This window comes from Haliotis cracherodii, unplaced genomic scaffold (assembly GCF_022045235.1).
Source record: "Haliotis cracherodii isolate W230 unplaced genomic scaffold, xgHalCrac1.p SCAF_4, whole genome shotgun sequence".
NCBI lineage: Eukaryota > Metazoa > Mollusca > Gastropoda > Lepetellida > Haliotidae > Haliotis > Haliotis cracherodii.
In genome coordinates, this window is record NW_027266297.1 from 21,806,697 (window position 1) to 21,829,444 (window position 22,748).

At 40.5% G+C, this 22,748-nt stretch overlaps 1 protein-coding gene across 5 annotated transcripts; it reads left to right on the plus strand.

Annotated features, from left to right (window-relative positions):
* Nucleotides 1-1,023: 1,023 nt before the first annotated feature.
* On the plus strand, nucleotides 1,024-19,887 carry LOC139478388 (scavenger receptor class F member 1-like). 5 transcript variants are annotated; one of them, XR_011654305.1, is made up of 6 exons: nucleotides 1,024-1,082; nucleotides 6,149-6,261; nucleotides 9,991-10,884; nucleotides 12,480-12,573; nucleotides 15,059-15,125; nucleotides 16,545-16,557. XR_011654305.1 is itself a non-coding variant. In XM_071260826.1 (6 exons), the coding sequence occupies exons 2-6, from the start codon at nucleotides 6,174-6,176 to the stop codon at nucleotides 16,563-16,565; spliced, it is 1,155 nt and encodes a 384-aa protein (XP_071116927.1). In that variant the 5' UTR covers nucleotides 1,024-1,082; nucleotides 6,149-6,173; the 3' UTR covers nucleotides 16,566-19,887. The 5 variants fall into 5 exon arrangements, 4 of the variants coding, with proteins under 4 accessions (XP_071116927.1, XP_071116929.1, XP_071116926.1 ...); XM_071260826.1 differs by having other exon boundaries at nucleotides 12,480-12,564; nucleotides 16,545-19,887; XM_071260827.1 differs by lacking the exon at nucleotides 6,149-6,261 and adding an exon at nucleotides 4,090-4,116 and having other exon boundaries at nucleotides 1,037-1,082; nucleotides 12,480-12,564; nucleotides 16,545-19,887.
* Nucleotides 19,888-22,748: the final 2,861 nt, after the last annotated feature.

Genomic DNA, 22,748 nt, shown 5'->3' on the forward strand with positions numbered 1-22,748 from the left:
TCATTATTCCCTGGAGTCGAATGATAACACTTAAATAACCATTTTAACGATTAAAAAAGTTGTCCGCGTGCTGTTACCTATACTTAGAAGATAAGATAAGATAAGATAAGATAATATTTTATTTGCGTGTCACGCAGTATAAAAAACATACATTCAAAGTACATGACAAAATATATAATATACCACCCGGCAAGTTGGCCTATGAGACATGAGAGATCAAAAATAACTCAGTTTTATGTAAAGAGATTGTACTAGTATCGTTTAGTGAGATACAAATGCAAAATATATACGAACGTGTGGTAACAGAACTATTTTATATATCCCATTGTTAATATCTTTGTAATCTTAGAACCTAAAACATATCCGATTAATTATTTAAGTCCTTCTTGGTTACAACTAATCGATTTATGAATAAGATATTCACGAATAAATTCTTTATACGACCCAGGATGCCGTTGTACAAAACAACCTTAGCACTACGACTGTCAACCGTAGTAAGTCTATGTTAAAGTATGGCAGTAACGACCACCTTAGCCCTTAGATCGCTTTGTACAACGCCACCACCTCCGTGGTCTTGTGGTAGAGCGTCCGACCGGAGAGCGGAAGGTCCGGGGTTCGAACCCCGGCCGCGTCATACAAAAAGACGTTAAAAGATGGTAATTGTTGTTGCCCTGGCGCTCGGCATTAAGGGACTAAAACAAGGACTGGTCGGCTCGGAGTCAGTATACTGTGTCTGAGTGGGGTATTCATGTTAAACTGCGGCATGGTATCTCAGTGAGCTAGCACTATAAATCGGCATCAGTCCGGACTAGTACAAGCAGCCGCATGCACGTCGCTATAAAAGTGCAATAATCTTGGACGCGACATTAAACCCAATTTCACCTCACCTCACCTCACCTCACCTCACCTCACCTCGTGCAACGAGACCGAGGTCAACGCAATGCAGCTGACGCCTGTTGATGCACGTGGCACTAAGGTTTCGTGCACGCGACAGCCTGACTCATTCGACATTTGATGAGCTCCGGTTGTTACAGGTATGTCTCACAAACGGAGCCTGGGAGAAACCGAACCTACCACATCAGGTGAGTTGTTTTATATAATGTGACTCAACACTGAATACAGTAGTACACATGACGTGTGAGATTCCAAAATATATTGAGTGTTGATAGATCAAGGGCACTGACGATTTAATATTTTACTAGTAAATTGGGATTCCTTCAATCAGGACGATGTGGTCGGACAGTGACAGCTGTGCAACTGATGCAATCACATGGTAAAGTGTCAATTATAGTTACACAAAGGGATGTGCGTATGTGACGTTACAATTCATTCAGGATTGCTATTAATACATGTGGTCGGTAGTTTGCTAAAACACATTTCAGTTTCGATCACGGCCTTGTTAGGTAGGACGAGAATCTGGCAGACGAAGCACATCGGTTTTGATAACAAAAAGGAATCAATAAAACCTGCTCGTATCGAAATGAGAGAAAAAAAAGGTATTTTCCATTAAAAATATTAATTCTCCCCGAGAATCGACAAATGTGACGTAAAATACAAAGTGGCCTCTGAATTTCCACAATTTTATATTAGCTGGCATTTGCGTTTTGGATTCAAAAAAGCAACCCATGCTTGCCGTAAAAGGCGACTAAGCTTATCGTATGTTTTGTCTCAAACAAACGTCGAACCCGTGGAGATCCGGGTAGAGAACTCATGCTTGCCACAAGAGGCGACTATGCTTGTCAAAACAGGCGACTAACGGGATCGGGTGGTCAGGCTCGCTGACTTGGTTGATGCATGTCGTCGATCCGAATGGCGTGAATCCATGCTCATAATGTCAATCACTGGATTGTCTGGTCGAGACTCGATTATTTACAGGCCGCCGTCATATAGCTGGAATATTGCTGAGTGCGGTGTTAAACAACAAACAAACAAACACATTTGTAATTAATCGAGTCTGGACCAGACAATCCAGTGATTGACATCATGCGCATCGATCCACGCAATTGGGATACGATGACAAGCATCAACCAAGTCAGCGAGCCTGTCCATCCGATCCCGTTAGTCGCCTCTTATGACAAGCATACTCGCCTTTTACGGCAAGCATGGGTAGCTGAAGACCTGTTCTACCCCGGATCTTCACGGGTATCCTTGTTAACTGATTTAGCTAATTTTAAATAAGTTGCCTCCTCCCAGATCGAGGAAAACACATGTTCCTCCTAATCGATATATGACTCAAGCATTTTCTCGATTTTTACTTTCACTTAACGTCATCACTGGGAATTACAGAATTTCCTATAGGTCTAGTTTTGGAATAATCGGTCTCCGTATTATTTATTCTCACTTCCTTTGCCGAATCGTATCTTTTTGGAAGCCATTTTAGCTTGAAACAATATCTTTTTATCGTGAATTCAAGTAGCCTTTTCAACGTAGAGAACATACTCCTTAAATTTCCAGTTTCCAACTCCAGTTTCCTCCGATTGCAGCGTGTTGTCATTGCTTAATTTCTCTATATTTTTTAGGTGACCAATACAAATTGATGTATTTTATATTCGGCATTATGTATTGACTAATTAAAGTGTTGAGTTAAAGAGTTGTCGGTCTGTACCGAGAGTTTACAAAAAGCGTCAACCATAACAAATGCGTCAACCCCTTAAGGTACACTTACTTTTCATCGGATTTTGCCAAACTTGTGGCATACACACGTAATTGTACTGTTCTGTGAACAAAAACATTCAATTAAATTATAATGTATAACTATATCGGTATACTGCTTTTGCAGAAAACAGACTGTTTACGATTTTTTCGAGTCATTTTCACGCGATCCGATGGTTGACTTTTGATCCCGCGATTACAATAAAATACAGTGATGTCATGATAGGTTTATGTTATCAGTGCATTATAGAAAACCTATCTGTGACAATCTTCATTCATTATCATGTTGGTAAATCCTAAGTTAGTATTTTAACTATATCTGGCGATGCATTAATCACCGCATTGTCTAGTCCAGACTCGATTTTTTACAGACCGCCGTCATATAGCTGGAATATTGCTGAGTGCGGTGTTAAACGACAAACCAACCAACCAACATCTGGCGATACAGGCGTTGTGACAAAAACTATATTTGGATGGAAAAGGTGTTGAAGCGGCAACTTCCGGTTTGTTGTGTACACGGGCGGCCCACGGTGACGAATAGAAACTGTCATAAATTCAGCACCATCTCAATCGTGTTAATTCGCGCTGGGACGAACGGCAGCCAGTCTATCCTTGTTCGCCCATACTGGACTACTACATTTAATGCAGACTGTTAGTGAGTTGTCTGATGTGCCACAATACTGTCGTTACCGTTCATAATGCAAGGTGACATATTCCCACTAGGTACCGTGCACTTTAACATATGTACTGACCAGCAGGTGTCATGGCATTCCATAAGATCGTTGCATCGAATCGGAGCGTTGTGTGAATAAGATCAGTTGTGAAGTACACATTATCATGTCTAGCTCACAAGTCGATCTCAGCAACGTCAGGACGGCGGAAACCTCACCGCTTCCTACCAGAAAGCAGTACACGCATGCGCACAACATATACTTAAAATAGAAGTAGGGAAAACCCCCAAAGTTCAAAATCGAATGAATTGTTGCAGTTTCAAGATACAGAGAAAATAAAATTTGCATTAATTACTAATTAAGCTAATCATCGTTTGAACAACTGGGTCCTGAAGATTCTTATACAGTTCAAATGATTACAAAATCAAGAAATGTTTTTGATACGGATACTGTTAATGGAAAATTGCAAAATCTGTAACGGATTTCTAGCTGCCTTTATATCATCTAATTGAAGTGAAAACTCGACCGAATAGTATTCAATTATAGGTTTTGTTATTAGAAGATATGGAAACCATATCAGTACGCTATGGAAGAACAATTATAATTCATGGTAAAACTTAATATGTTATATATATCTATATCAACACACCTTCAATTTCTTGAAATTACTTCGCCTCTATATCACCATATTGGGAAAGTAACATCCCTATGTGCACATAAACTAACAAAATACATGTTCTGCATCTTTATTTACCCTTATCCACAGCTTATCGGGATCCCCAACTTATCAACAGTGAGTAACGAACAGATGGAATTTAAATAACAATTAAATAACAACGATTGTACCCCGTGAATATACAGAAAACAAAATCGAAACATTTTACATTAATTAAATCTCTACATAACACACTTCGCATGGTGGTTTACTCCTACACTATTTTTAGAATACATGTATGGTGTTATTTTTAGCATAGTTATTTGGCGCATGCGTGCACGGCTTTCTGGTAGGAAGCGGCGAGGTTTGCTGTCTCCATCTGGGAGGGGATAGACATTTGCAGAACGCGAAGGTAGGACATATAACAGATAAAACATTTTGTCAGTCTGGTATAGCTCAGTCATTGTTCGAGATATTTTTTGAGTCATTGAGTATTTACCCACATGTAATTATTCACATTGGGTATTTTTACTATTGCACGCCCGTGGGTCCCGTCTGTTGGGTATGTTAAAACCACAGGAACTCGATGAAAGCGTGTATAGCATAAAATATTTGTATAGAAAAAAAATCACACCCCTCTATACACATATAGACAAGACGTGACACCCGCCATCTTGGTTCTTATTCAAGATTTCGCACTCGGTTCGAATCACAGCTCGATATCGCATGAAATATGAATGTCACTTATTTCAACCTATTGGAACTTGCTAAAGAAACCATAGGCTACACAATCGTGTTCATCTGTGGTCACCTTACCTCGTATTTATTTTAAAACAACCATCAAATCTCAACCCTAAGCTTCGCCGCCGAGGTAAACAAGAAAAAGGTGGCCGGAAATTACGGCGCTTCTGATTGGCTAAAATATATAATAGTGGATCTAAATATTAGCACAAAGTGAAGGGAGGGAAATTCAAAACCGTCAAAGGTAAGCCTGCTTGCAAAATGTCGGGGTTGACAAGGAAATCTACAGCATAATTAATCATTTTGAAGCAGATTATCATTGACGGTTTTGAATTTCCCTCCCCTCACTGTGCTGATATTATGATACACATTTTAACCAATCAGAAACGTTTGCCAACCCCAACATTTTGCAAGCAGGTTTACCTTTGACGGTTTTGAATTTCCCTCCCTTCGGGTGTCACGTCTTGTCTATATGTGTATAGAGGGGTGTGAATTTTTTTCTATACGAATATATTATGCTATACACGCTATCATCGAGTGCCTGTGGTTAAAACAAATGAGTAGATAAACCTATTTATTCCTCAAAATATTCACCAAAGATTCACCAAAAACAGGTGGTGTAGCCCTAATGCTAAAGCGTTGGATGGTCACGCTAAAGGTCAGGGTTCGATTTTACACATGGGTAATGGGGGAATATGTATAATACCTGGAAATTGTAGAAATTATGTATATTCCCTGCGTGAATCAGACATTGCATGTATTCCCTAAAAATTACATATCAGTTATTCAATGATAACATGCGTGACAGTGCAGCTGCTTCTAGAGGTAGACAAAATCAATATTGCTGTACAGATACCGGCCTAGTGGTATTGCTTGCTATGCGGTCGAATGTGGCAGTTATACCGCGCGAGAGGGTAGTGTGGTAGCTTTAGCTCGTCACCTTGATATTGCTGGAGTAGTGTTAAAAGCTACGGAAAACCCACTCTCAATAATAAGCGAGACGGTGCGGCTTCCTCTTGCATTCTGCGTTTACCTTTCTGAAATCTAACCACGACAAACCGCCTCCGTGGTCTACTGGAAAGAACGTCTGCCCGGAGAGTCGAAGGTTGGGGGTTCGATCCCCAGCCGAGTTATACAAAAACCCGTTAAAAGATGGTACTTGTTGTTACCCTGTCTGGCGGTCGGCATTAAGAGGCTAAAACAAGGATTGATCGGCTCGGGGTCATATACTGTGTCTGAGTGGGGTATTCATGTTAAACTGCGGCATGGTATCTCAGTGGGAAGCACGACATGAGCCTGGACTACAGAAACACATACACGCACGCACGCACGCATGCATGCAAGTCGCTTTATAAGTGCTTTATAATTTCTGTCGCGACGTTAAACCCAATTGAACCATATCTCCTAATACCGACGTATTTTGTTTCAGATGTCCAGTGCTCTTGTCAGGGAAGATGGATAAGGATGTGCAGCTTGCGGGCGAAAAATTATTTACAATGAGCGTCTGTGCTTTCACAGGTGTAATTATATTATCAACCATATGTAAGTGAAACTGGAGATGTTAGAACTGCTAAGCTTAAGTACGCTTTAATATTTCATTTATTCTTTAATTTCCCGGGTTAGTCTTGGTCTTCAGCAATCCATGCTTGCCATAAAAGGCGACTATGCTTGTGAGAGGCGAGGCTTGCTGACTTGGTTGATGCATGTCAACGTAGCCCAATTGTGTAGGTTGATGCTCATGCCTTCAATCACTGGACTGTCTGGCCCAGACAGGCCGCCGACATACATCTGGAATATTGCTGAGTGTGGCGTTAAACAACAAACAAACAAACTTTGATATCTTTGGCTCAGTTGGAGTCAGGCTCTCAAAGCCAATGTTAGTTGCAACACACCTTACAGGACCGCCTCCATCGTCTTAGGCGCCGTGATTCGCTGTGCAGAGTTGCGTCCCTTGGGCACGCCAGAAACATATGATTGTTGGCTCGAATCCCAGTTCGCCTCGATTATGTTTCTTGGTTTGTCAGCACCATACCAGTGCTCGTGGGTTTCACCGAAGTGGTAAACGTCTGAGATCTGCATCACTTCGGACTTTCCTCCCACATTAAGCTGACACGCCGTGATATAACTGGAATACTGTTAAACCCAACTCACTCACTCACCAGAGGTCAGATGAGCGTACATTTTTATCGCGGACTGCTTATCCGGCGGCTGACGACAAAAGTGTTTGTCAATACATTTTTACAGTATGTTCCTACAATGTTCAGTATGTACTTTGGTGCACATAGTTGAATTTTATGTCAAGCTTCTTTCCTGGTAGCGGAGACATCCCTGTGTTTATATCTTTTCCACTAAAAGGCCCCTTTGTGGAGGCGAACGTGGGCCATGGGCATGAACAGCAGACATTTTACTAATATATGGGTCGTGAGCTGTTCTGGAATACAAACTGGATTGTGTAGTCTATTCGAAATGATTTATCGATTTGGAAACCACCATCAGCAGTTGGAACCTGTGTCATTTGTAATTATATAATAATTATGATATATATCCAGACGCATATTACAACCAAGGGATCTTGATTATGAAATTTAACAAAACTACATAACGCGTAGTTGATATTGATCCGCTTTAAAAAAGATGGTACCACATAAACGATATTTGAAGTATGAATAATTTATCATTTTGTACCAAAGATATAATTATTTTGACATTGTTTGGATCATATACACCAGCTTAAAATTAATGCTCAACCCAAAGATAACGATACTCATGGTAAAATAAATTTGGATGAAAGCTTAGAATGGTGTTCACAAGCCGCTATTGTTACAAAAGATAGTACAAGGACTGGTCAAAAAGTTCAAAGCCTGACTAATTTTCAACTATGGGTCATAATAAAGAGAACTGGTCAATGTACATTGTAGTACTATTTTATTGCAAGTGTATTTCGTCTGTTGAGGCCGTTTGTATATTAGTGACATCCAGTTGAACGTGATAGAGGTTCAAATTGACACAGAAATGGAAAAAAACGAGTGCCTAGAAGTCATTACAATAAAGTACGGTTATAACGAACTCAGAGGGACTAATAATTTTAGTTCGTTTTAACCGTAGTTCGTTATAAGCATATATACAGCATAACTACAGCAAATAGTCGGGACCAAAAAAGTAGTTCGTTATATCCGTCAGTTCGTTATAAGCGTGTTCGTTATAACCGTAGTTTACTGTATTTTTTTTACTTCTGGGAAATCTAAATGCCAAACGTTTGGCATCTATGTTTAAGGCAAGGAGAACAAGCCTTGATCAATGAAGATGCAATCAAGTAGAAAGAAACACCTTTACTGTTTGATAGACGTATTTCCATTGCTGAACTTGAAACTATCATTCATGAAAATTTAAAGATGAATAAGATATCTGCTCTTTGGGTGCCAAACCTTCTAAATCCTGATCTTAAGGCAAAAAGAACTGACAGTGGCAGAGAAAATTTAGAGTTTATTGAGGGAGGAGGATTTCGTCAAATTCAAAAAGATATTAGCAACGGGTGATGAAACATGGGTCTACCACTATGATCCCGTGACACCACTTCTCCGCCACCAAAGATATTAAAATCTTCAAGATCAGTGAAGAAAGTTATGGCCACTGTATTCTGTAATGCAAAGGATGTGATCCTGGTCTATCACTTAGAAAATCGAAAGACGACTTCCGGTGTCTATGCTGATTTTCCTCAACGACTGAGAGTTTCTATCAAAGAAAAGCGGCGAGGAATGCTGACTGCTGGAGTTCTACTACTTCATGACAATGTCTCTTCTCGCACCTCTCGGCATGCAAAGGCTGCTGTGCGACAATGTGGGTTCGAAGAGCTCCCTCACCCTCCCCACGCGCCAGAGCTAGCACCAAGTGATTTCCACCTGTTTCCTGAACTACAAGACGACCTCCTATGACGACAAAGCTGTCGTGAATGGGATTTTTAGGGTGGCTTCAGAAAACTTCTTCCTGGGTGGAATTTAAAAGCTTCACTATCGATATCAGAAGTGTATGAAAAGCAGGAGATTATGTTGAAAAATAAAGTTAAAAACTCTTCCACGTTGTTGGTTTTGTTTGTTATATATTTTATTATCTGCTGCAAATATATAATTAAATGTGTGGTGGTAGATGTCTGTTTTACACGAAGAAAAGGTTAGCTGGTGTTGTACTAACGACCACTGGCATGGTGCACATATGTCAAGGTTCATAATCTTGTGGGGTAGCCTAGTGGTTAAAGCGTTTTCTCGTTGCGCCAAAGACCCGGGATCTATTCCCCCATGGATACAATGTGCGAAACCCATTTTCCGGTGTCCCCCGCCCGCGATATTGCTCGAATATTGCTAAAAAAACAAAACATACTCACTCATTCACGCATTCTTAATCTGGTCGAAACCGTGATCACGAATCGTTGAACCTTGGTAAGCATTCCATCACAGCAAATGATGACATCTTGTATGTGTCCCCATAACTGGTGTTGTGTAACGCTTGCCATCTTGTTCATACCCCCTTAACAAGTATGGTGTAACGTTTGGCATCTTATATACGCGCCGCGGCCATAACAATTGGACTGGCTTCCCGGTCTAGTGGATAGAGCGTCTGCCCGCAGAACGTAAGGTCGGGGGTACTGTCCCCGACCCCGTGACACCAAAAGACGTTAAAAGATGGTACTTGTTGTTACCCTGCCTGGCGCTCTGCATTAAATGGCTAAAACAAGGACTGGTCGGCTCGGAGTTATGTATCACAGTGGGTTAGCACTATAAAATCGGTATTAGTTCGGACTCGTACAAGCAGCCATACACATGCACACGCGCGCGAGTGCCTTAAACAGGTGCATCCACGTCGCTATATAAGTGCAAAAATCTTGAAGTGCAATAATCTTCACCTCACCCATAACAATTGTGGTATGAAGCGTGACACCTTGTATGCGCCCAATAACAAATGTGGTGTAACGCTTGGCATCTTTTTAATGTTCTATTTTTTATGAGCTGAACGTATCTGCGCATCAAACTACCGGAATAAATTCTTTCCTTTGGAGAAATAACGATTTACTCTTCCATCCTGAAAACGTAATGATGTTCCTTGGTGATGTTAATTGTAAAAGAGTAAAAGTACATCCCTAGAAAACAACTATCATACATTATTTACATTCAGACCAAAGAATATTCTTGGATGTATGTGTCCTCTGAAATATTTGGACTATTTCCAGACATGAACACATATATTATAACGATAACTGATTTCTTTTCTTTCTGATAGGTGGTCCTCTGAAGGCGGATACCATGGAACATTGTGTTGAGCCATCTGAATCAGGTTCTTGTCGGTATTGTGAGAGAGGCTGGTTTGGCAACGACTGCAATGACCAATGTCAAAACTGTAACATTGGAGGATGTAACCAAACAACTGGTATTTGTCAACAGTGTAGCCCTGGATACCATTCCATAAACTGTTCAATTGCATGTCCACTTCAGTGCAGAGAGAGCTATGGCAATACTCTTTGTGACCGTGAGCGCGGAAGATGCTCCGACGGTTGTAAACCAACATGGTGGGGAAGTAGGTGTGAAAACAATTGCAGTAATCGTTGCAGAAACTCCATCTGTTTGTACAGTGACGGTTCGTGTCATTTGGGATGCGAGGATGGACTATATGGAAATTATTGTAACAAGCCTTGTTCTGCTGGATGCGGAAATAATACGTGTTATTCAAATGGGACATGTCTTAACCATTGTAACGTTGGTTATTATGGTCCTTCGTGTGATGGCAACTGCACTGATCATTGCATTGACAGAGAATGTGTCCTGGGGAGTGGCTCTGACCTTCCTCTTTGTACAAAAGGCTGTATCAGAGGCTGGCAGCCTCCCTACTGTAAAGTCTCCTGTAAGACGAAGTGTACAACGTGTAATGATAGTGGTGAATGTTTGTCATGCGAGGGAGGATTTTGGGGAGCCTTTTGTCAGTATCAGTGTAGCAGAAACTGTGTGAACAACTCGTGTAACAGTGATGGAAGTTGTGCTGGATGTCGCGATGGATGGTATGGGACACACTGTGACACACCCTGTCCTGTCCGTCAGTGTAGGAGCTGCTTTCAGAACAAGGGAACATGCGGACGATGCCGTGCAGGCGACTTGGATGATGCAGGACAGTGCGTGTCAGGTAATGAATCTCTGGTAATGCTTATATAGAACACACCCATCGGATTTTGCTACGGATCAGGATACCATTCATAATGTAAATAAGACATATTTCAGAAGCGGCGATGGTTCTGCGTTTGACGTTGCTGTACGTTCACATTGGCAATTTTTTATCTCAAACTGAAAGACAATGAAATACTGAATTATATGTTATATAACAGGGTTTAGGGTTTGTAAAGTATTTGTGAACTTTTGATGTGATTTTACAACCGCCGTGGCCTAGTGGTAAAGCGTCCGCCCGGAGAGCGCAAGGGGTTCGATCCCCGGCCGCGTTATACCGAAAGACGTTAAAAGATGGTACTTGTTGTTACCATGTCTGGCGCTCGGCATTAAGGAGCTAAAACTGGTCGACACGTGGTCGATATACTGTGTCTGAGTTGGGTATTCATGTTAAAATGCGGTATGGTATCTCAGGGCCAACACTATATATATATCGGCATCAGTCCGGACTAGTACAAGCAGTCACACACACATACAAACGCGTGGATGCACGTCGCTATATAAGCCAATAATCTTGAACGCGAAGTTAAACCCCATTTCACCTCACCTTTCATGTGATTTGGTATGATAGCAAGACTTTTAATAATGGATCATCTTGGGATTAGTTCAAACTAATGATTAATGACAAGGTAACAGGAAACTACAGTGAAATGTTGGACCAGGCTGAACCTTACATGGGCATTGCATTATAAACATGTTTAAAACAGCTTGCCTAAAATACATTTTAAAGGTGTTTCACTACGTTTTTTGTTGGTTGCCTTGTTGTTTAAAGCCACACTCAGCAATATTCCAGCCATATGACGGCGGTCTGTAAATAATCGAGTCTGGACCAGACAATTCAGTGATTGATATCATGAGCATCGATCCACGCAAATGGGATCGATGACATGCATCAACCAAGTCAGCGAGCCTGACCACCCGATCCCGTTAGTCGGCTTTTACGACAAGCAGAGTCACCTTTTACGGCAAGCATGGGTCTTCGAATTTAGAACAGGGCCAGAGAGCTAAGACGTTATTGTTATTTCTAAAGTGGAGTTTTTCATAACGAAATCATAGCTTTTCGTATTCTAATATGCAATACACGGTCTGTACCTTGTGAGCAGCATTACCTCAGCACTATTCATATATCCTCTGAAACCACGGTGGATTCGGTGCTGAACCTTTGTACATGTATTTGGAGTTTTTGCGATGGTAACTCGAATAGATGCTAACAAAAACCCTGTCTACTTTTAATGCTTACCACGAGACCAACAGAGTTGTTTCCCTTTGGCGTCTCATCGTTAACCAGTTGTCGAGGGCTCCAGTCCTGGCATGATGATGTTTCTAGTTTTGTCAGCACCATACCCGTGCTCATGGGCTTCATCACTTAAAGAGATCGGATGCATGGCCAGGTTCATTGACGTTTCCGATTGTATGTCGCCACGTTCCGCTGGCGTAGGGCGTTGCTTTACAGGTCGCTTGGATATCGGTGTCTTAATGTGTAAAACAACATTGACACAAAGATTTACAGGTGCACTTCACAGGTACACATGTATGTTGTTTTATACTTTCATGCAGCGAAGAGTTCCAGGATTACTGTAATATGTGCTACAGCAGTACCTATCCTGGTACTTGTAGCTATGTCTGCCATTATTCTTTTTTGGTAAGTATGGTAAGTATTCTCAATGTTTACTTTTGTTTATGTTATGCCAATTGGTCTATCCATTTGTGAAACTGTGTTAAGTGTGTGTCTACTTCATATAAATTACTCTCTAAATATTGGTCAAGCGACTTGGATCTATAGCTTCCTTCATTCACTCTTCAAAAAAAGAAATGCACAGGTAGTATGTAGTTAATTGAACCTGACTACACAAAGATATCCGGTATATAAATATGTAAATATGTTATTGAAAAATGTTGGTGGCCTGATATTAGACAAACGGTTCGTCAGAACGCAATATTTGTCGATTTGCAATGTCTTAAACGGCATTGTTTTCACACTTGTTCAAAAATGTCATGGAGGAAAACAGTAAAGCAAAATGCACGTGTAAGTTATGCCATTTGTAACTCGTGGTAGTGACTATAAAAAAAGCAAGCATAATATAAGCAAATAATTTGTCAATTCAATTGTCCCAATTTTTAAGTTCGGAAATGCCGAGACCCAGCGCTGCCGGTCGGAACATCGCCATAGGACGTATCCAAAGAGGGAGAAACTGGAGACGAGTGTGCTTTATTTAGCAGTGAATCACGATTTCTTCTTCACCGGCGAGATGGAAGATAACGTGTCTATATATCGTCGTCGAAATAAGCGTTTTGCCCCATATTGTGTACGTGAATTCGACAAATTCGGTGGCGGTAGTGTCATGGTGTGGGGGCCATATCCTACACCAAGAGATCTGACTTGGTTGTGGTTCAGGGAAATTTGACAGCAAATCGCTGCGTGAATCAAATTCTTCAACCTCACCTTAAAAATCTTCAACCTACTAAACATCTACCTGTGCGTTTCTTTTTTTGAAGAGTATACATAGGGTGTTCACCAAATCCTGTGTCTGTACATACCGGACAGATCCGTGAAGATCCGGGGTAGAATAGGTCTTCAGCAACCCATGCTCGCCGTAAAAGGCGACTATGCTTGTCGTAAAAGGCGACTAACGGGATCGGGTGGTCAGGCTCGCTGACTTGATTGATGCATGTCATCGATCCCAATGGCTTGGATCGATGCGCATGATGTCAATCACTGGATTGTCTGGTCCAGACCCGATTATGTACAGACCGCCGTCATATAGCTGGAATATTGCTGAGTGCGGCGTAAAACAACCAACCAACCAACCAACATACCGGACATGAAATAATGTGGCATTCAAAATAAGGGTTAATAAAAATACGCGATTCCCCAAGGGGTGTTCCAAGAAAATAATTCTGATCCCGAGCCTGAAGATTTTAGAATTTGTGTATTTTATTTAGTAATTAGCTTGTGTGTTTCTAATCTCGCACAGGTCCTACGTTTCCGTCCCACTCAAATAAAAATAAATAAAAATGAAGTCTTCAAATAATGCGCACATGCGTTTTGGGAAAAAGAAACTGTCTACGATTTATGTTCGTTCGTTCGTCCGTTCGTTCGGTTGTTGTTTAACGCCGTACTCAGCAATATTCCAGCTGTATGACTCCGGTCTGTAAATAATCGAGTATGGGTCAGACAATCCAGTGATGGACATCATGAACATCGATTCACGCAATTGGGATACGATGACATGCATCAACCACCCGATCCCGTTAGTCGCCTCTTACGACAAGCATAGTTTTACGGCAAACATATGTTGCTGATGACCTATTTTACCCCGGATCTTCACGGGTTTTACGGTTGATGACCAGTTTTGAACTGTGAAGTCAAGTGGTCCGACTGTGAGCCATGTTGGACGTATCGTATCACTGAAGTTGCTATTTGTATTCTCAACCAAAGGCTTTTTTGTTCTTTTTCAAATTTTACTCCATCCGCGCGTTTGACAAAAAAAGAGGATAGATTATTTCACTATTTATTTTGAGGGATAAATGGGAAAGCAAATATTTTCTCCTGGTCTGGGAAGTTAAACAAACAAACGTAGTCCGGTAATAGTTGGCGCAAAGGAGTAACATATAAATAAAGGCGTGACGTATGATTTAATTCATTTCCGACTCGTAAAATGAACTCCGGGCTCGTAAAAATAACTGACTATTATAACTTCATTTTCAGCTGTGATTCACTCGGGTTTTATTCTTTCAAGCATGTGTTATTAATGTATGGTTTCTGTGCACTGCATCCCACTGTTCTTCAGTTTTGTAGTTCTCTGTGTTTTGTTGTATGGTGGGGAAATAAACAATAGTTTACGAGAGACGAGGAATGACGTATCCTCTGTCCCGAGTGTATCTGGTGTTGTAAGTCTCCGGTAGCAAAATGTAATTCTCTTGAGCAAATTCAACGTGACATTTGTCGAGTCTTTCTGTATGGGTGAACAATTTTGAATTTTGTATCTAGAACATGAAATTCAAAGGCAAGCTGAAAACTGTTCTGTCTTTTCAGTGTGATTATTTACAAGTACAGCACAATGAAAAATGAATTGTAAGACACGAAGATTATTATGACTAACTATTGCATCACTGTTACCGTTGTGTGTTTGGAGGTACAGACGTAGGACGAGAATTGGACAGCTTGGAACTAAAGACAGAAATGCTCCCTTAGAGCAAGAGGTAGGTTCATTTTTTCTCGTCATCTTGGTTTTCAATTAATGTTATGTTAGTGGATTCGTCCAGGATATTTAATATCAGTAAAATGGAGATATAATAATCAAGGGTAATCCAGAATGTTTGTCACTTAAAATGTTTTACGCCTTGCCAAGCGGTAAATCATCGACTTTAGGTGCACGGGTGCCCAGTCGTCTGAGGCGCTCTCGCACAACCACTGACATTTATCGATCATCACTATCTCAACAGCTGGCCCGAGCGAGCTTGAGTGATTTTACCGCCGCTCTGAACAGTAATTTAGTTTTTATCATGAAGTGTCAGATTTATGCGTAAGGAAAGCACGTTGAAACCCTGGAGCATGGGTTCAGTAATGGCGTTAAAAAAAACAAAGATAATAAAAAAAATTCAACCAGCGGTGAGCCCATTCTGGCACCGCTTATTGGCGCAACTTGAGAAAAAAATTAGCAAGCAGCAAAACATCTTTTAAATAATATGGAACCTTTGGAATTCCTTCACTACTGTGTTTAAAATTACTAATTTGTAAGACACTGCCAAATCGCTATTAACTGCTCATTGTTACAAATAAAAGTTGTTTATGTGATATGTTTTGTTCAGTTACCATATTTTAATGTGTCTCATGAGATCAAGCGATGGGTCTTCAGCATGGTATGCAACTGATTATCGTCTATGCAACTCATATCAAATGTAACGGATGGCGGGAGCACGGGTGGCTCAGTCGTCTGAGTCGTTGCGTCCTTTGAGCATACCAGAAAACTATTATCATTGGTTCGAATCCCGGTTCACCCTGATTATGTTTTTAGGTTTGTCCGCACCATACCCATGCTCGCTGCTTTCACCAAAGTGGTAAACGTTTCGGACCTGCATCACTTCGGTTTTTCCTTCCACAGTAAGCTGACACGCCATGACATACATGTAACTGAAATACTGTTCAAAACGACGTTAAACCTAACTCACTCATTGTAATGGATAACAATAAAAAGTATTGATAGGTTTTTTAATTGTCAAGAATACATCTGTATTATTTTAACCTAACGATAAAGCTGCTAAAGTAAGCAATTTTAAAATGGTTGTCATCCTCTTGAGTGAGAACTACTTTTTAAGACGGCATATTGAGAGGATAGGGCATCTTCATACGTTTTCAGACACACGGAGTCTTTGAAGGTCTTTGTGAAATTGTTGCTTCACATTTCGTTTATATTATAAGTCTTATTTTAATGAGGATGACCAGGATCGACGTTGTGATTGGCTGACAGTATAGGCCACAGTAGTACCCTGGTGTGCATCTATGTTGTATGTTCAGATGATGCCTCGGTTCGTATTGCTACGGAGTATTAACAGAAGCTGTTGACTGAGAATATTTATCGTATTTCAGTTATATATCAGCATAACCATTGTCTCTTTCAGCAACTACAGACAGAGATGTAGGAGGAAAACACCCAATGATCCGCCAAACATTCAGAAGAAATGTAAACCTCGGCAATGTTGATCTTCCAAGGGGAATTCCTTCGATGAGATGTCCAGTCACAGGAGTTACTTGTTCCATACTTCAAATCCTTTGGAAAAGATAAAGTCTTGTGGTTGCAGTTGCACTCACTACAGTAGCAACATTGCAGGCAAAACACTACCTCCAATAATGCAAGAACGCTTACATTCCCATAACTGGCTCCACGGGTCGTTTGCAAAGAAGTGGCTTAGAATTAGATTCAATATAGATATAGATCCGTCCTTTTCCAATCGTCCGATGGATGGGTAAGCGAAGATTTGTAGGAGCGTGAAATCTCAACCTTGAATGACATGGTCTCAGTGATCCGACTTTGAATATGACTGCCACGTCAAACTGAAAGCTTAGGACAAAACGGGGTCATACACTACCGATTGAAATAATGGGACAACTAGACTAACAGGAGGCTAATCAATCCTTTGAATTCTTGAAATTTTTTGAAACAATTAGATTGTCAACTGAATTGTAATGTCAACAAATCGTCAAAGGAGAACTCCATGGTTTATGAAAGCATGTACACTATTTTCATTGTGCCTGAAATCATACTTACAGTGTAGACTGTAGATACATCCAAGTTAATTAACCTGTGGTTAATCACAACTAGGAACGCTCGATTTGCGAAATATTGATAGGGCTGAACGCATACGTAGGATGTAGGTATGCTATACTACCCTTAGAGGTAAACTGTTAATGAAGGGATCAAATTATGTATTACAGTATTGTACACTAAAAGTTCAAGTGATAGATATCTGTGGCAACCTAATGTGACGGATAGGATTCCTTGTGTTCATCTTATTTTGACTTTGAATAATTTCATGTTGCATAAAATAGACTATGCATGACTGATGATCATGGTATTCATTGGAAATTCAGAAGGGAAAGTAAACTGACCCAAAACACTGACATTATTGTTAAATTAATCAGAAGGATTAAATAAGATTTTCCTTGGTTTGTTCGATATGGAGTCAATACAAAACAAGGTTTCGTTAGATTCAGAGTACTGAGAGGGTGTAATTAGTTAAATGACTCTCATGATATGTGTATTTTGGAAAATATTTTGAATTTTGTTGTGCCGACTACATGTAGATGAGTAAATCAGTGTAACATATTCAAGGTTCAAAATTTTAGAGTTTACATTTTTAAACATTGCAGTTATACAGTTTTACTTGTATGTGGACTAATCTTGTGTCTTTTTCATTTATTCAAAGAATTTACCTTTGAAATGTATAATATGAATACTAGCACGACAAAAATAATGGCAGTGTACGTAAAAGTATTCGGTAAGTTATTTTGACACAGATTTCTTCACGATACACGTATCGTTTCAAATAGAAATGATCGTTCTTCTTACGTTTATCTCAGCTCCAGATACAAAATCAAAACGTATCTTTTATAAAATAGACCTTGTGGGTGTGGAGTGGCTGGGGGAGTGTGGGGAGAGGTAAAGGTAGGTAGGTGGTGTGATTGTGTGCTAGCCAACAGAGATCAGTCTGAGATTTAACATGGATGCACATTATACTTAGCCGAGCTGTCCTTGTTATATCCACTTGACGCCGAAGGCTAGACAGGCAAGCACATACCACAGCAACATGCACCATTAGCAGATACTCGTAGTTCAAGACCTCCCATATCACGGTAGTACGTCCTGCCTGTTGCTCTGATCTTCCCACGCCGTATACTGTACGTGAACTCCGGTATCAAAGCCAGAATCTCTCGACAGTCACTCTCTACAAACCCATGTCTCATCGAAACAGACCTCCTACTGTTCATGGGAACTCTCTACACCCTGACATCAAATCATCAAATCAGGCATCAGTCTTATCACTTTTCGATCGAGACTGAAATCTTTGAAATCTTTGAATTCTTTGAGATCACATCTTTGCGATGCTGAAATTCAGTTTCTGTTTTTCATAATTTCATAATTGTAGCGCTTGTACCAGTACCATGGCGCAGTAGAAATGTGCATTTATTATGTATAATGGAAATTTGGGACGCTCTTTCTATACGTACATGTATGTGTATACCCCCACACCCCAGCACAATCTTGTTAAAGTAGTGTAAAATTCTAAAGAATAGTCAAATGTATTATTTCATCTCATCACATCTGCCATTGTTTTGTGGGTGCGCCATATCATATCCATGGGTGCTAAAATATAAATATATATGGGTGCTCCAAATCAACTACATATTTTTTATTATTCAATATCGTACCGTGAATCGTAACTGTAATGTGAATCTGCATATATATCAATATTGCATTGTTAAATTTTCATTTGTTCTTTTTAACGTTAGTGGAAACCTGTATGATCTGGGGTTTTTTTTATGATAGCATTAACCCCCGTTTTAGACCACACCTAAACACACATGCCCCATACAAAGTTCCCCAGCTGGGAAGCAAAATATATAATCGGTAGTTTAAGACTTTTAAATTAAAGTTTTCATCAATGCTCCTAACCAATCCACCGCCAAAATCTAGGACATTGTATTATACAGAGATTGGGCTGCCATGATCAGAAATACAGTGTTAAAGAATGTTACTACCCCAGTTCATCCACATTTGTGTCGATTGAAAATTTGTCATGTATCACATACATCTATGATATGCGTTTAACAGAACTATCAGACTAAAGTATCTCTCTACACGTGACGGCAATGGAATTTATACCTTATATATTTTCCCGCTACATGCACACTTACCTAACAAACCACTGCACCTTAAATCTCCTTTAATCAATGAAAGTAACTGAAGTTACACTTATGTATCACATGTTTGGGTCCTACTTATATTGATTGTTTGTAACTATATTCATTTATATGTTAAAGTGATGCGTAATTATTCTGAACATCAGTCTTCGACCCGTGAAGATCCGGTTCAGAATAGGTCTTCAGCAACCCATGCTTGCCGTAAGGACACTAACGGGATGGGGTGGTCAGTTTCGCTGACTTGGTTGATGCATGTCATCGTATCTTAATCTCGATGCTCATGATGTCAATCGCTGGATTGTCTGGTCCAGACTCGATTCTTTACAAACCGCCGTCATATAGATGAAATATTGCTGAGTGCGGCGTTAAACAACAAACAAACAAACAAACTAATAATGTTTCGTCTAATTTGATTATAGATTTGAGTTAACAGACGCCCTGAGGAATTTCTTCCACGACCGGCACAAACTTGCAAGGGCTGCAATTTTGCGATGTATACGATATTATTATAGAGGAACCTTATTTTTATTAACTGTTTTCACAAACACTTTATTCATTTGTATTGTTGACCACAAATAAAGAGATTTCGTTCAAATGCTTTTGAAAATCTTTGATGTCTGGGGCAATGCCTGTCGATCTGGGGTAGAAAAAGTCTTCAAAAACCCATGTTTGCCGTAAAAGGCAACTGTGCTTGTCGTAGGATGCGATTAACGGGATCAGATGGTCAGGCTCGCTGACTTGGTTGATGCATGTCATCGTATCCCAATTGCGTTGATCGATGCTCATGATGTCAATAACTGGATTATTTGGTCCAGTCAAACAAACACAATGCGTGTCCGAAGCCGTTTCATTTTATGTTTTACCAAAGGAAGTAATCTACCAACGGAACTGAAATTTTGCATGCATTACGGTGATTACTCTTCTCTTCAAAACCGAACTGTCAACCATTAAACTGCTATTAATGAATATATCCTTATACAGTTGGCATGCAGTGACGCCAATATTCAATGTCGTATTATGACTTGACATCCTGACCTTTGAAGTTCTCCGTACAGTGAGTGAGTGAGTTGGCTGTGTTTAACGCAAATGAGAACGGTTTTACAGGGTTTTTTCCTCCGTGTGCCAGCTTAATTTTCCAGGAAAGTCTAGAAGTGGTCGAAGTGATGCGGCTTTGACACATTCACTGTGCTGAAACCACGATTCTGTGCTTGATATTTAACCAAAATCATTTTGGTTTTCGATGAAACGATCTTAGGATTCTGGCACGCCCAAGGGACGCAACCCGTCCAACTGTAGATCCATTGCTACTGCGTCATCACATCCACGAAGCCACCAAAGGTATGACTCAAGTTCACTTTCTCCATGTTGAAAAGAAACGTGTAATTGGTAGACCAGGGGTAGAATAGGTCTTCAGCAACCCATGCTTGCCGTAAAAGACGACTATGCTTGTCGTAAGAGGCGACTAACGGGATCGGGTGGTCAGGCTCGCTGATTTGGTTGATGCAGGTCATCGTATTCCAATGGTGTGAATCGATGCTCATGATGTCAATCACTGGATTGTCTGGTCAAGACTCGTTTATTTACAGACCTCGTCTATACTTATATAGCTGTAATATTCCTGGGTGCTGCGTTAAACAAGCAAGCAAACACTACTGATGGACACACGCGTAACGTGCATTTTTCTGAATTCAGCCATGGTGACTTCATTGGTTGTTGTAGCGCATGGGACATGAAGTGGCTATCATGATGTCAAATCCATAATTGGTATCACCCACACATTACCAGCATCAGACACATCTGCATGTGTGTGTGTGTGTGTGTGTGTGTGTGTAACCAATCATGCATACGTACATAACCCCCAGATGTGTGAGTGTAAGTTACTAGGATTAACTAACAGCGCATCAGTGTGCTAGTCTTATCTAAACGTGGCGGTTTAATGAGGTAGGAAATCGCAAAATGGCCCATTAGCTCCAGACGTTTCATACGTTCGTGAAACAAACATGGGCCTTATACTTACAAACCAAGATTACCATCACGGCGTATGAACATATGAACTGGCATATGAACATATAATCCCCAATCGTGTAACTACTGAGGACCAATAGGCGAATACCGCCTCCGTCATCTATTCACGATTTTGAGATATTTTGCAATTCATTGTTCTTATCTGGAGCCGAACTTCTGCAGAGTCCGTGATTTTCACCCTCGTTCTACTGGACACGCCACCTTCTGGTCTGAAGTCTTGTGCAACCCCGAATGTGCTACTTTTTTCGGCTTTAACGAAGAACCGAGTCTCGAACTGCTTTAGATTTAGAGAATTGCTGCCAGTATTATCTACTTGACATGTACACGGCAACACGTACATCAGGGATCACCCAAGTTCTCAAAACTTACATTGCCTACCGGCAAAAGCCAGAGCATGGCCAAAAACACGTGATAAAATACATTCGATATTATGTGACTTGCGATAATATGCTGATACTTATCAAGTTAAGTCAAGTATCAAAAAGACAAATTAATTTCAAATATAATCCGTTTTACTCTCTTCCGAATTTGCCCTACCTGCGTGTTCAACATACTCTACGTGGTCCATACATCAAAAGAAATATTGATGTGTCACCTTCAGATCACATTGCACTTTCTGTAATAGCATAACGTCAAAACTGGAGACGGAAGCATATAGCGATGAAGAAATAATAAAACCGAAAAACACAACTTGACCATATTGACATGGTACATGTGTAAGATGTGTTTGTTTGTTGTTTAACGCAGCACTAAGCAATAGTCAGCTACTAGTATATGACGGTGGTCTGTAAATAATCGAGTCTGGACCAGACCATTTAAGTGAATGATATCTTGAGCATCGATCTATGCAATTGGGATAAGATGACATGCAGCAACCAAGTCAGCTATCCAGACCACCCCATCCCGTTAGTCGCCTCTTACGGCAAGCATAGTCGCCTTTTTACGGCAAGCATGGGTTGCTGGAGACCTATTCTACCCCGGATTATCACGGGACTTGTGTGTAATTAAGAAGCTGAAAATTGGATGATTTCAACAAGTTTTCAGCACAATAACGGTACTATTGTTATGATGGTATAAATGTACATGTACAGAAAAAAATGAATGTCATCGTATTATAGAAGGCAGTTCCCTGGTTAAACACACGCTTACTCGCTGTGTTCTCATGATGGAGATAGGTACAGTGAAACAGACTAGGGTGAGTGAGTGAGTTGGGTTTAACGCGGCCCCCAGCTGACATCGTGGTATGATTGATATTGCCCAGCATGCACACATTACTGTCAAGACCCTGCCAGTACGTTGTCTGTTAGCATGAAATATCCCAAACTGACTGTCTTCACTCTTGTTGATAACATGCTCATAAGAAGTCCTAAGAGGGTTGT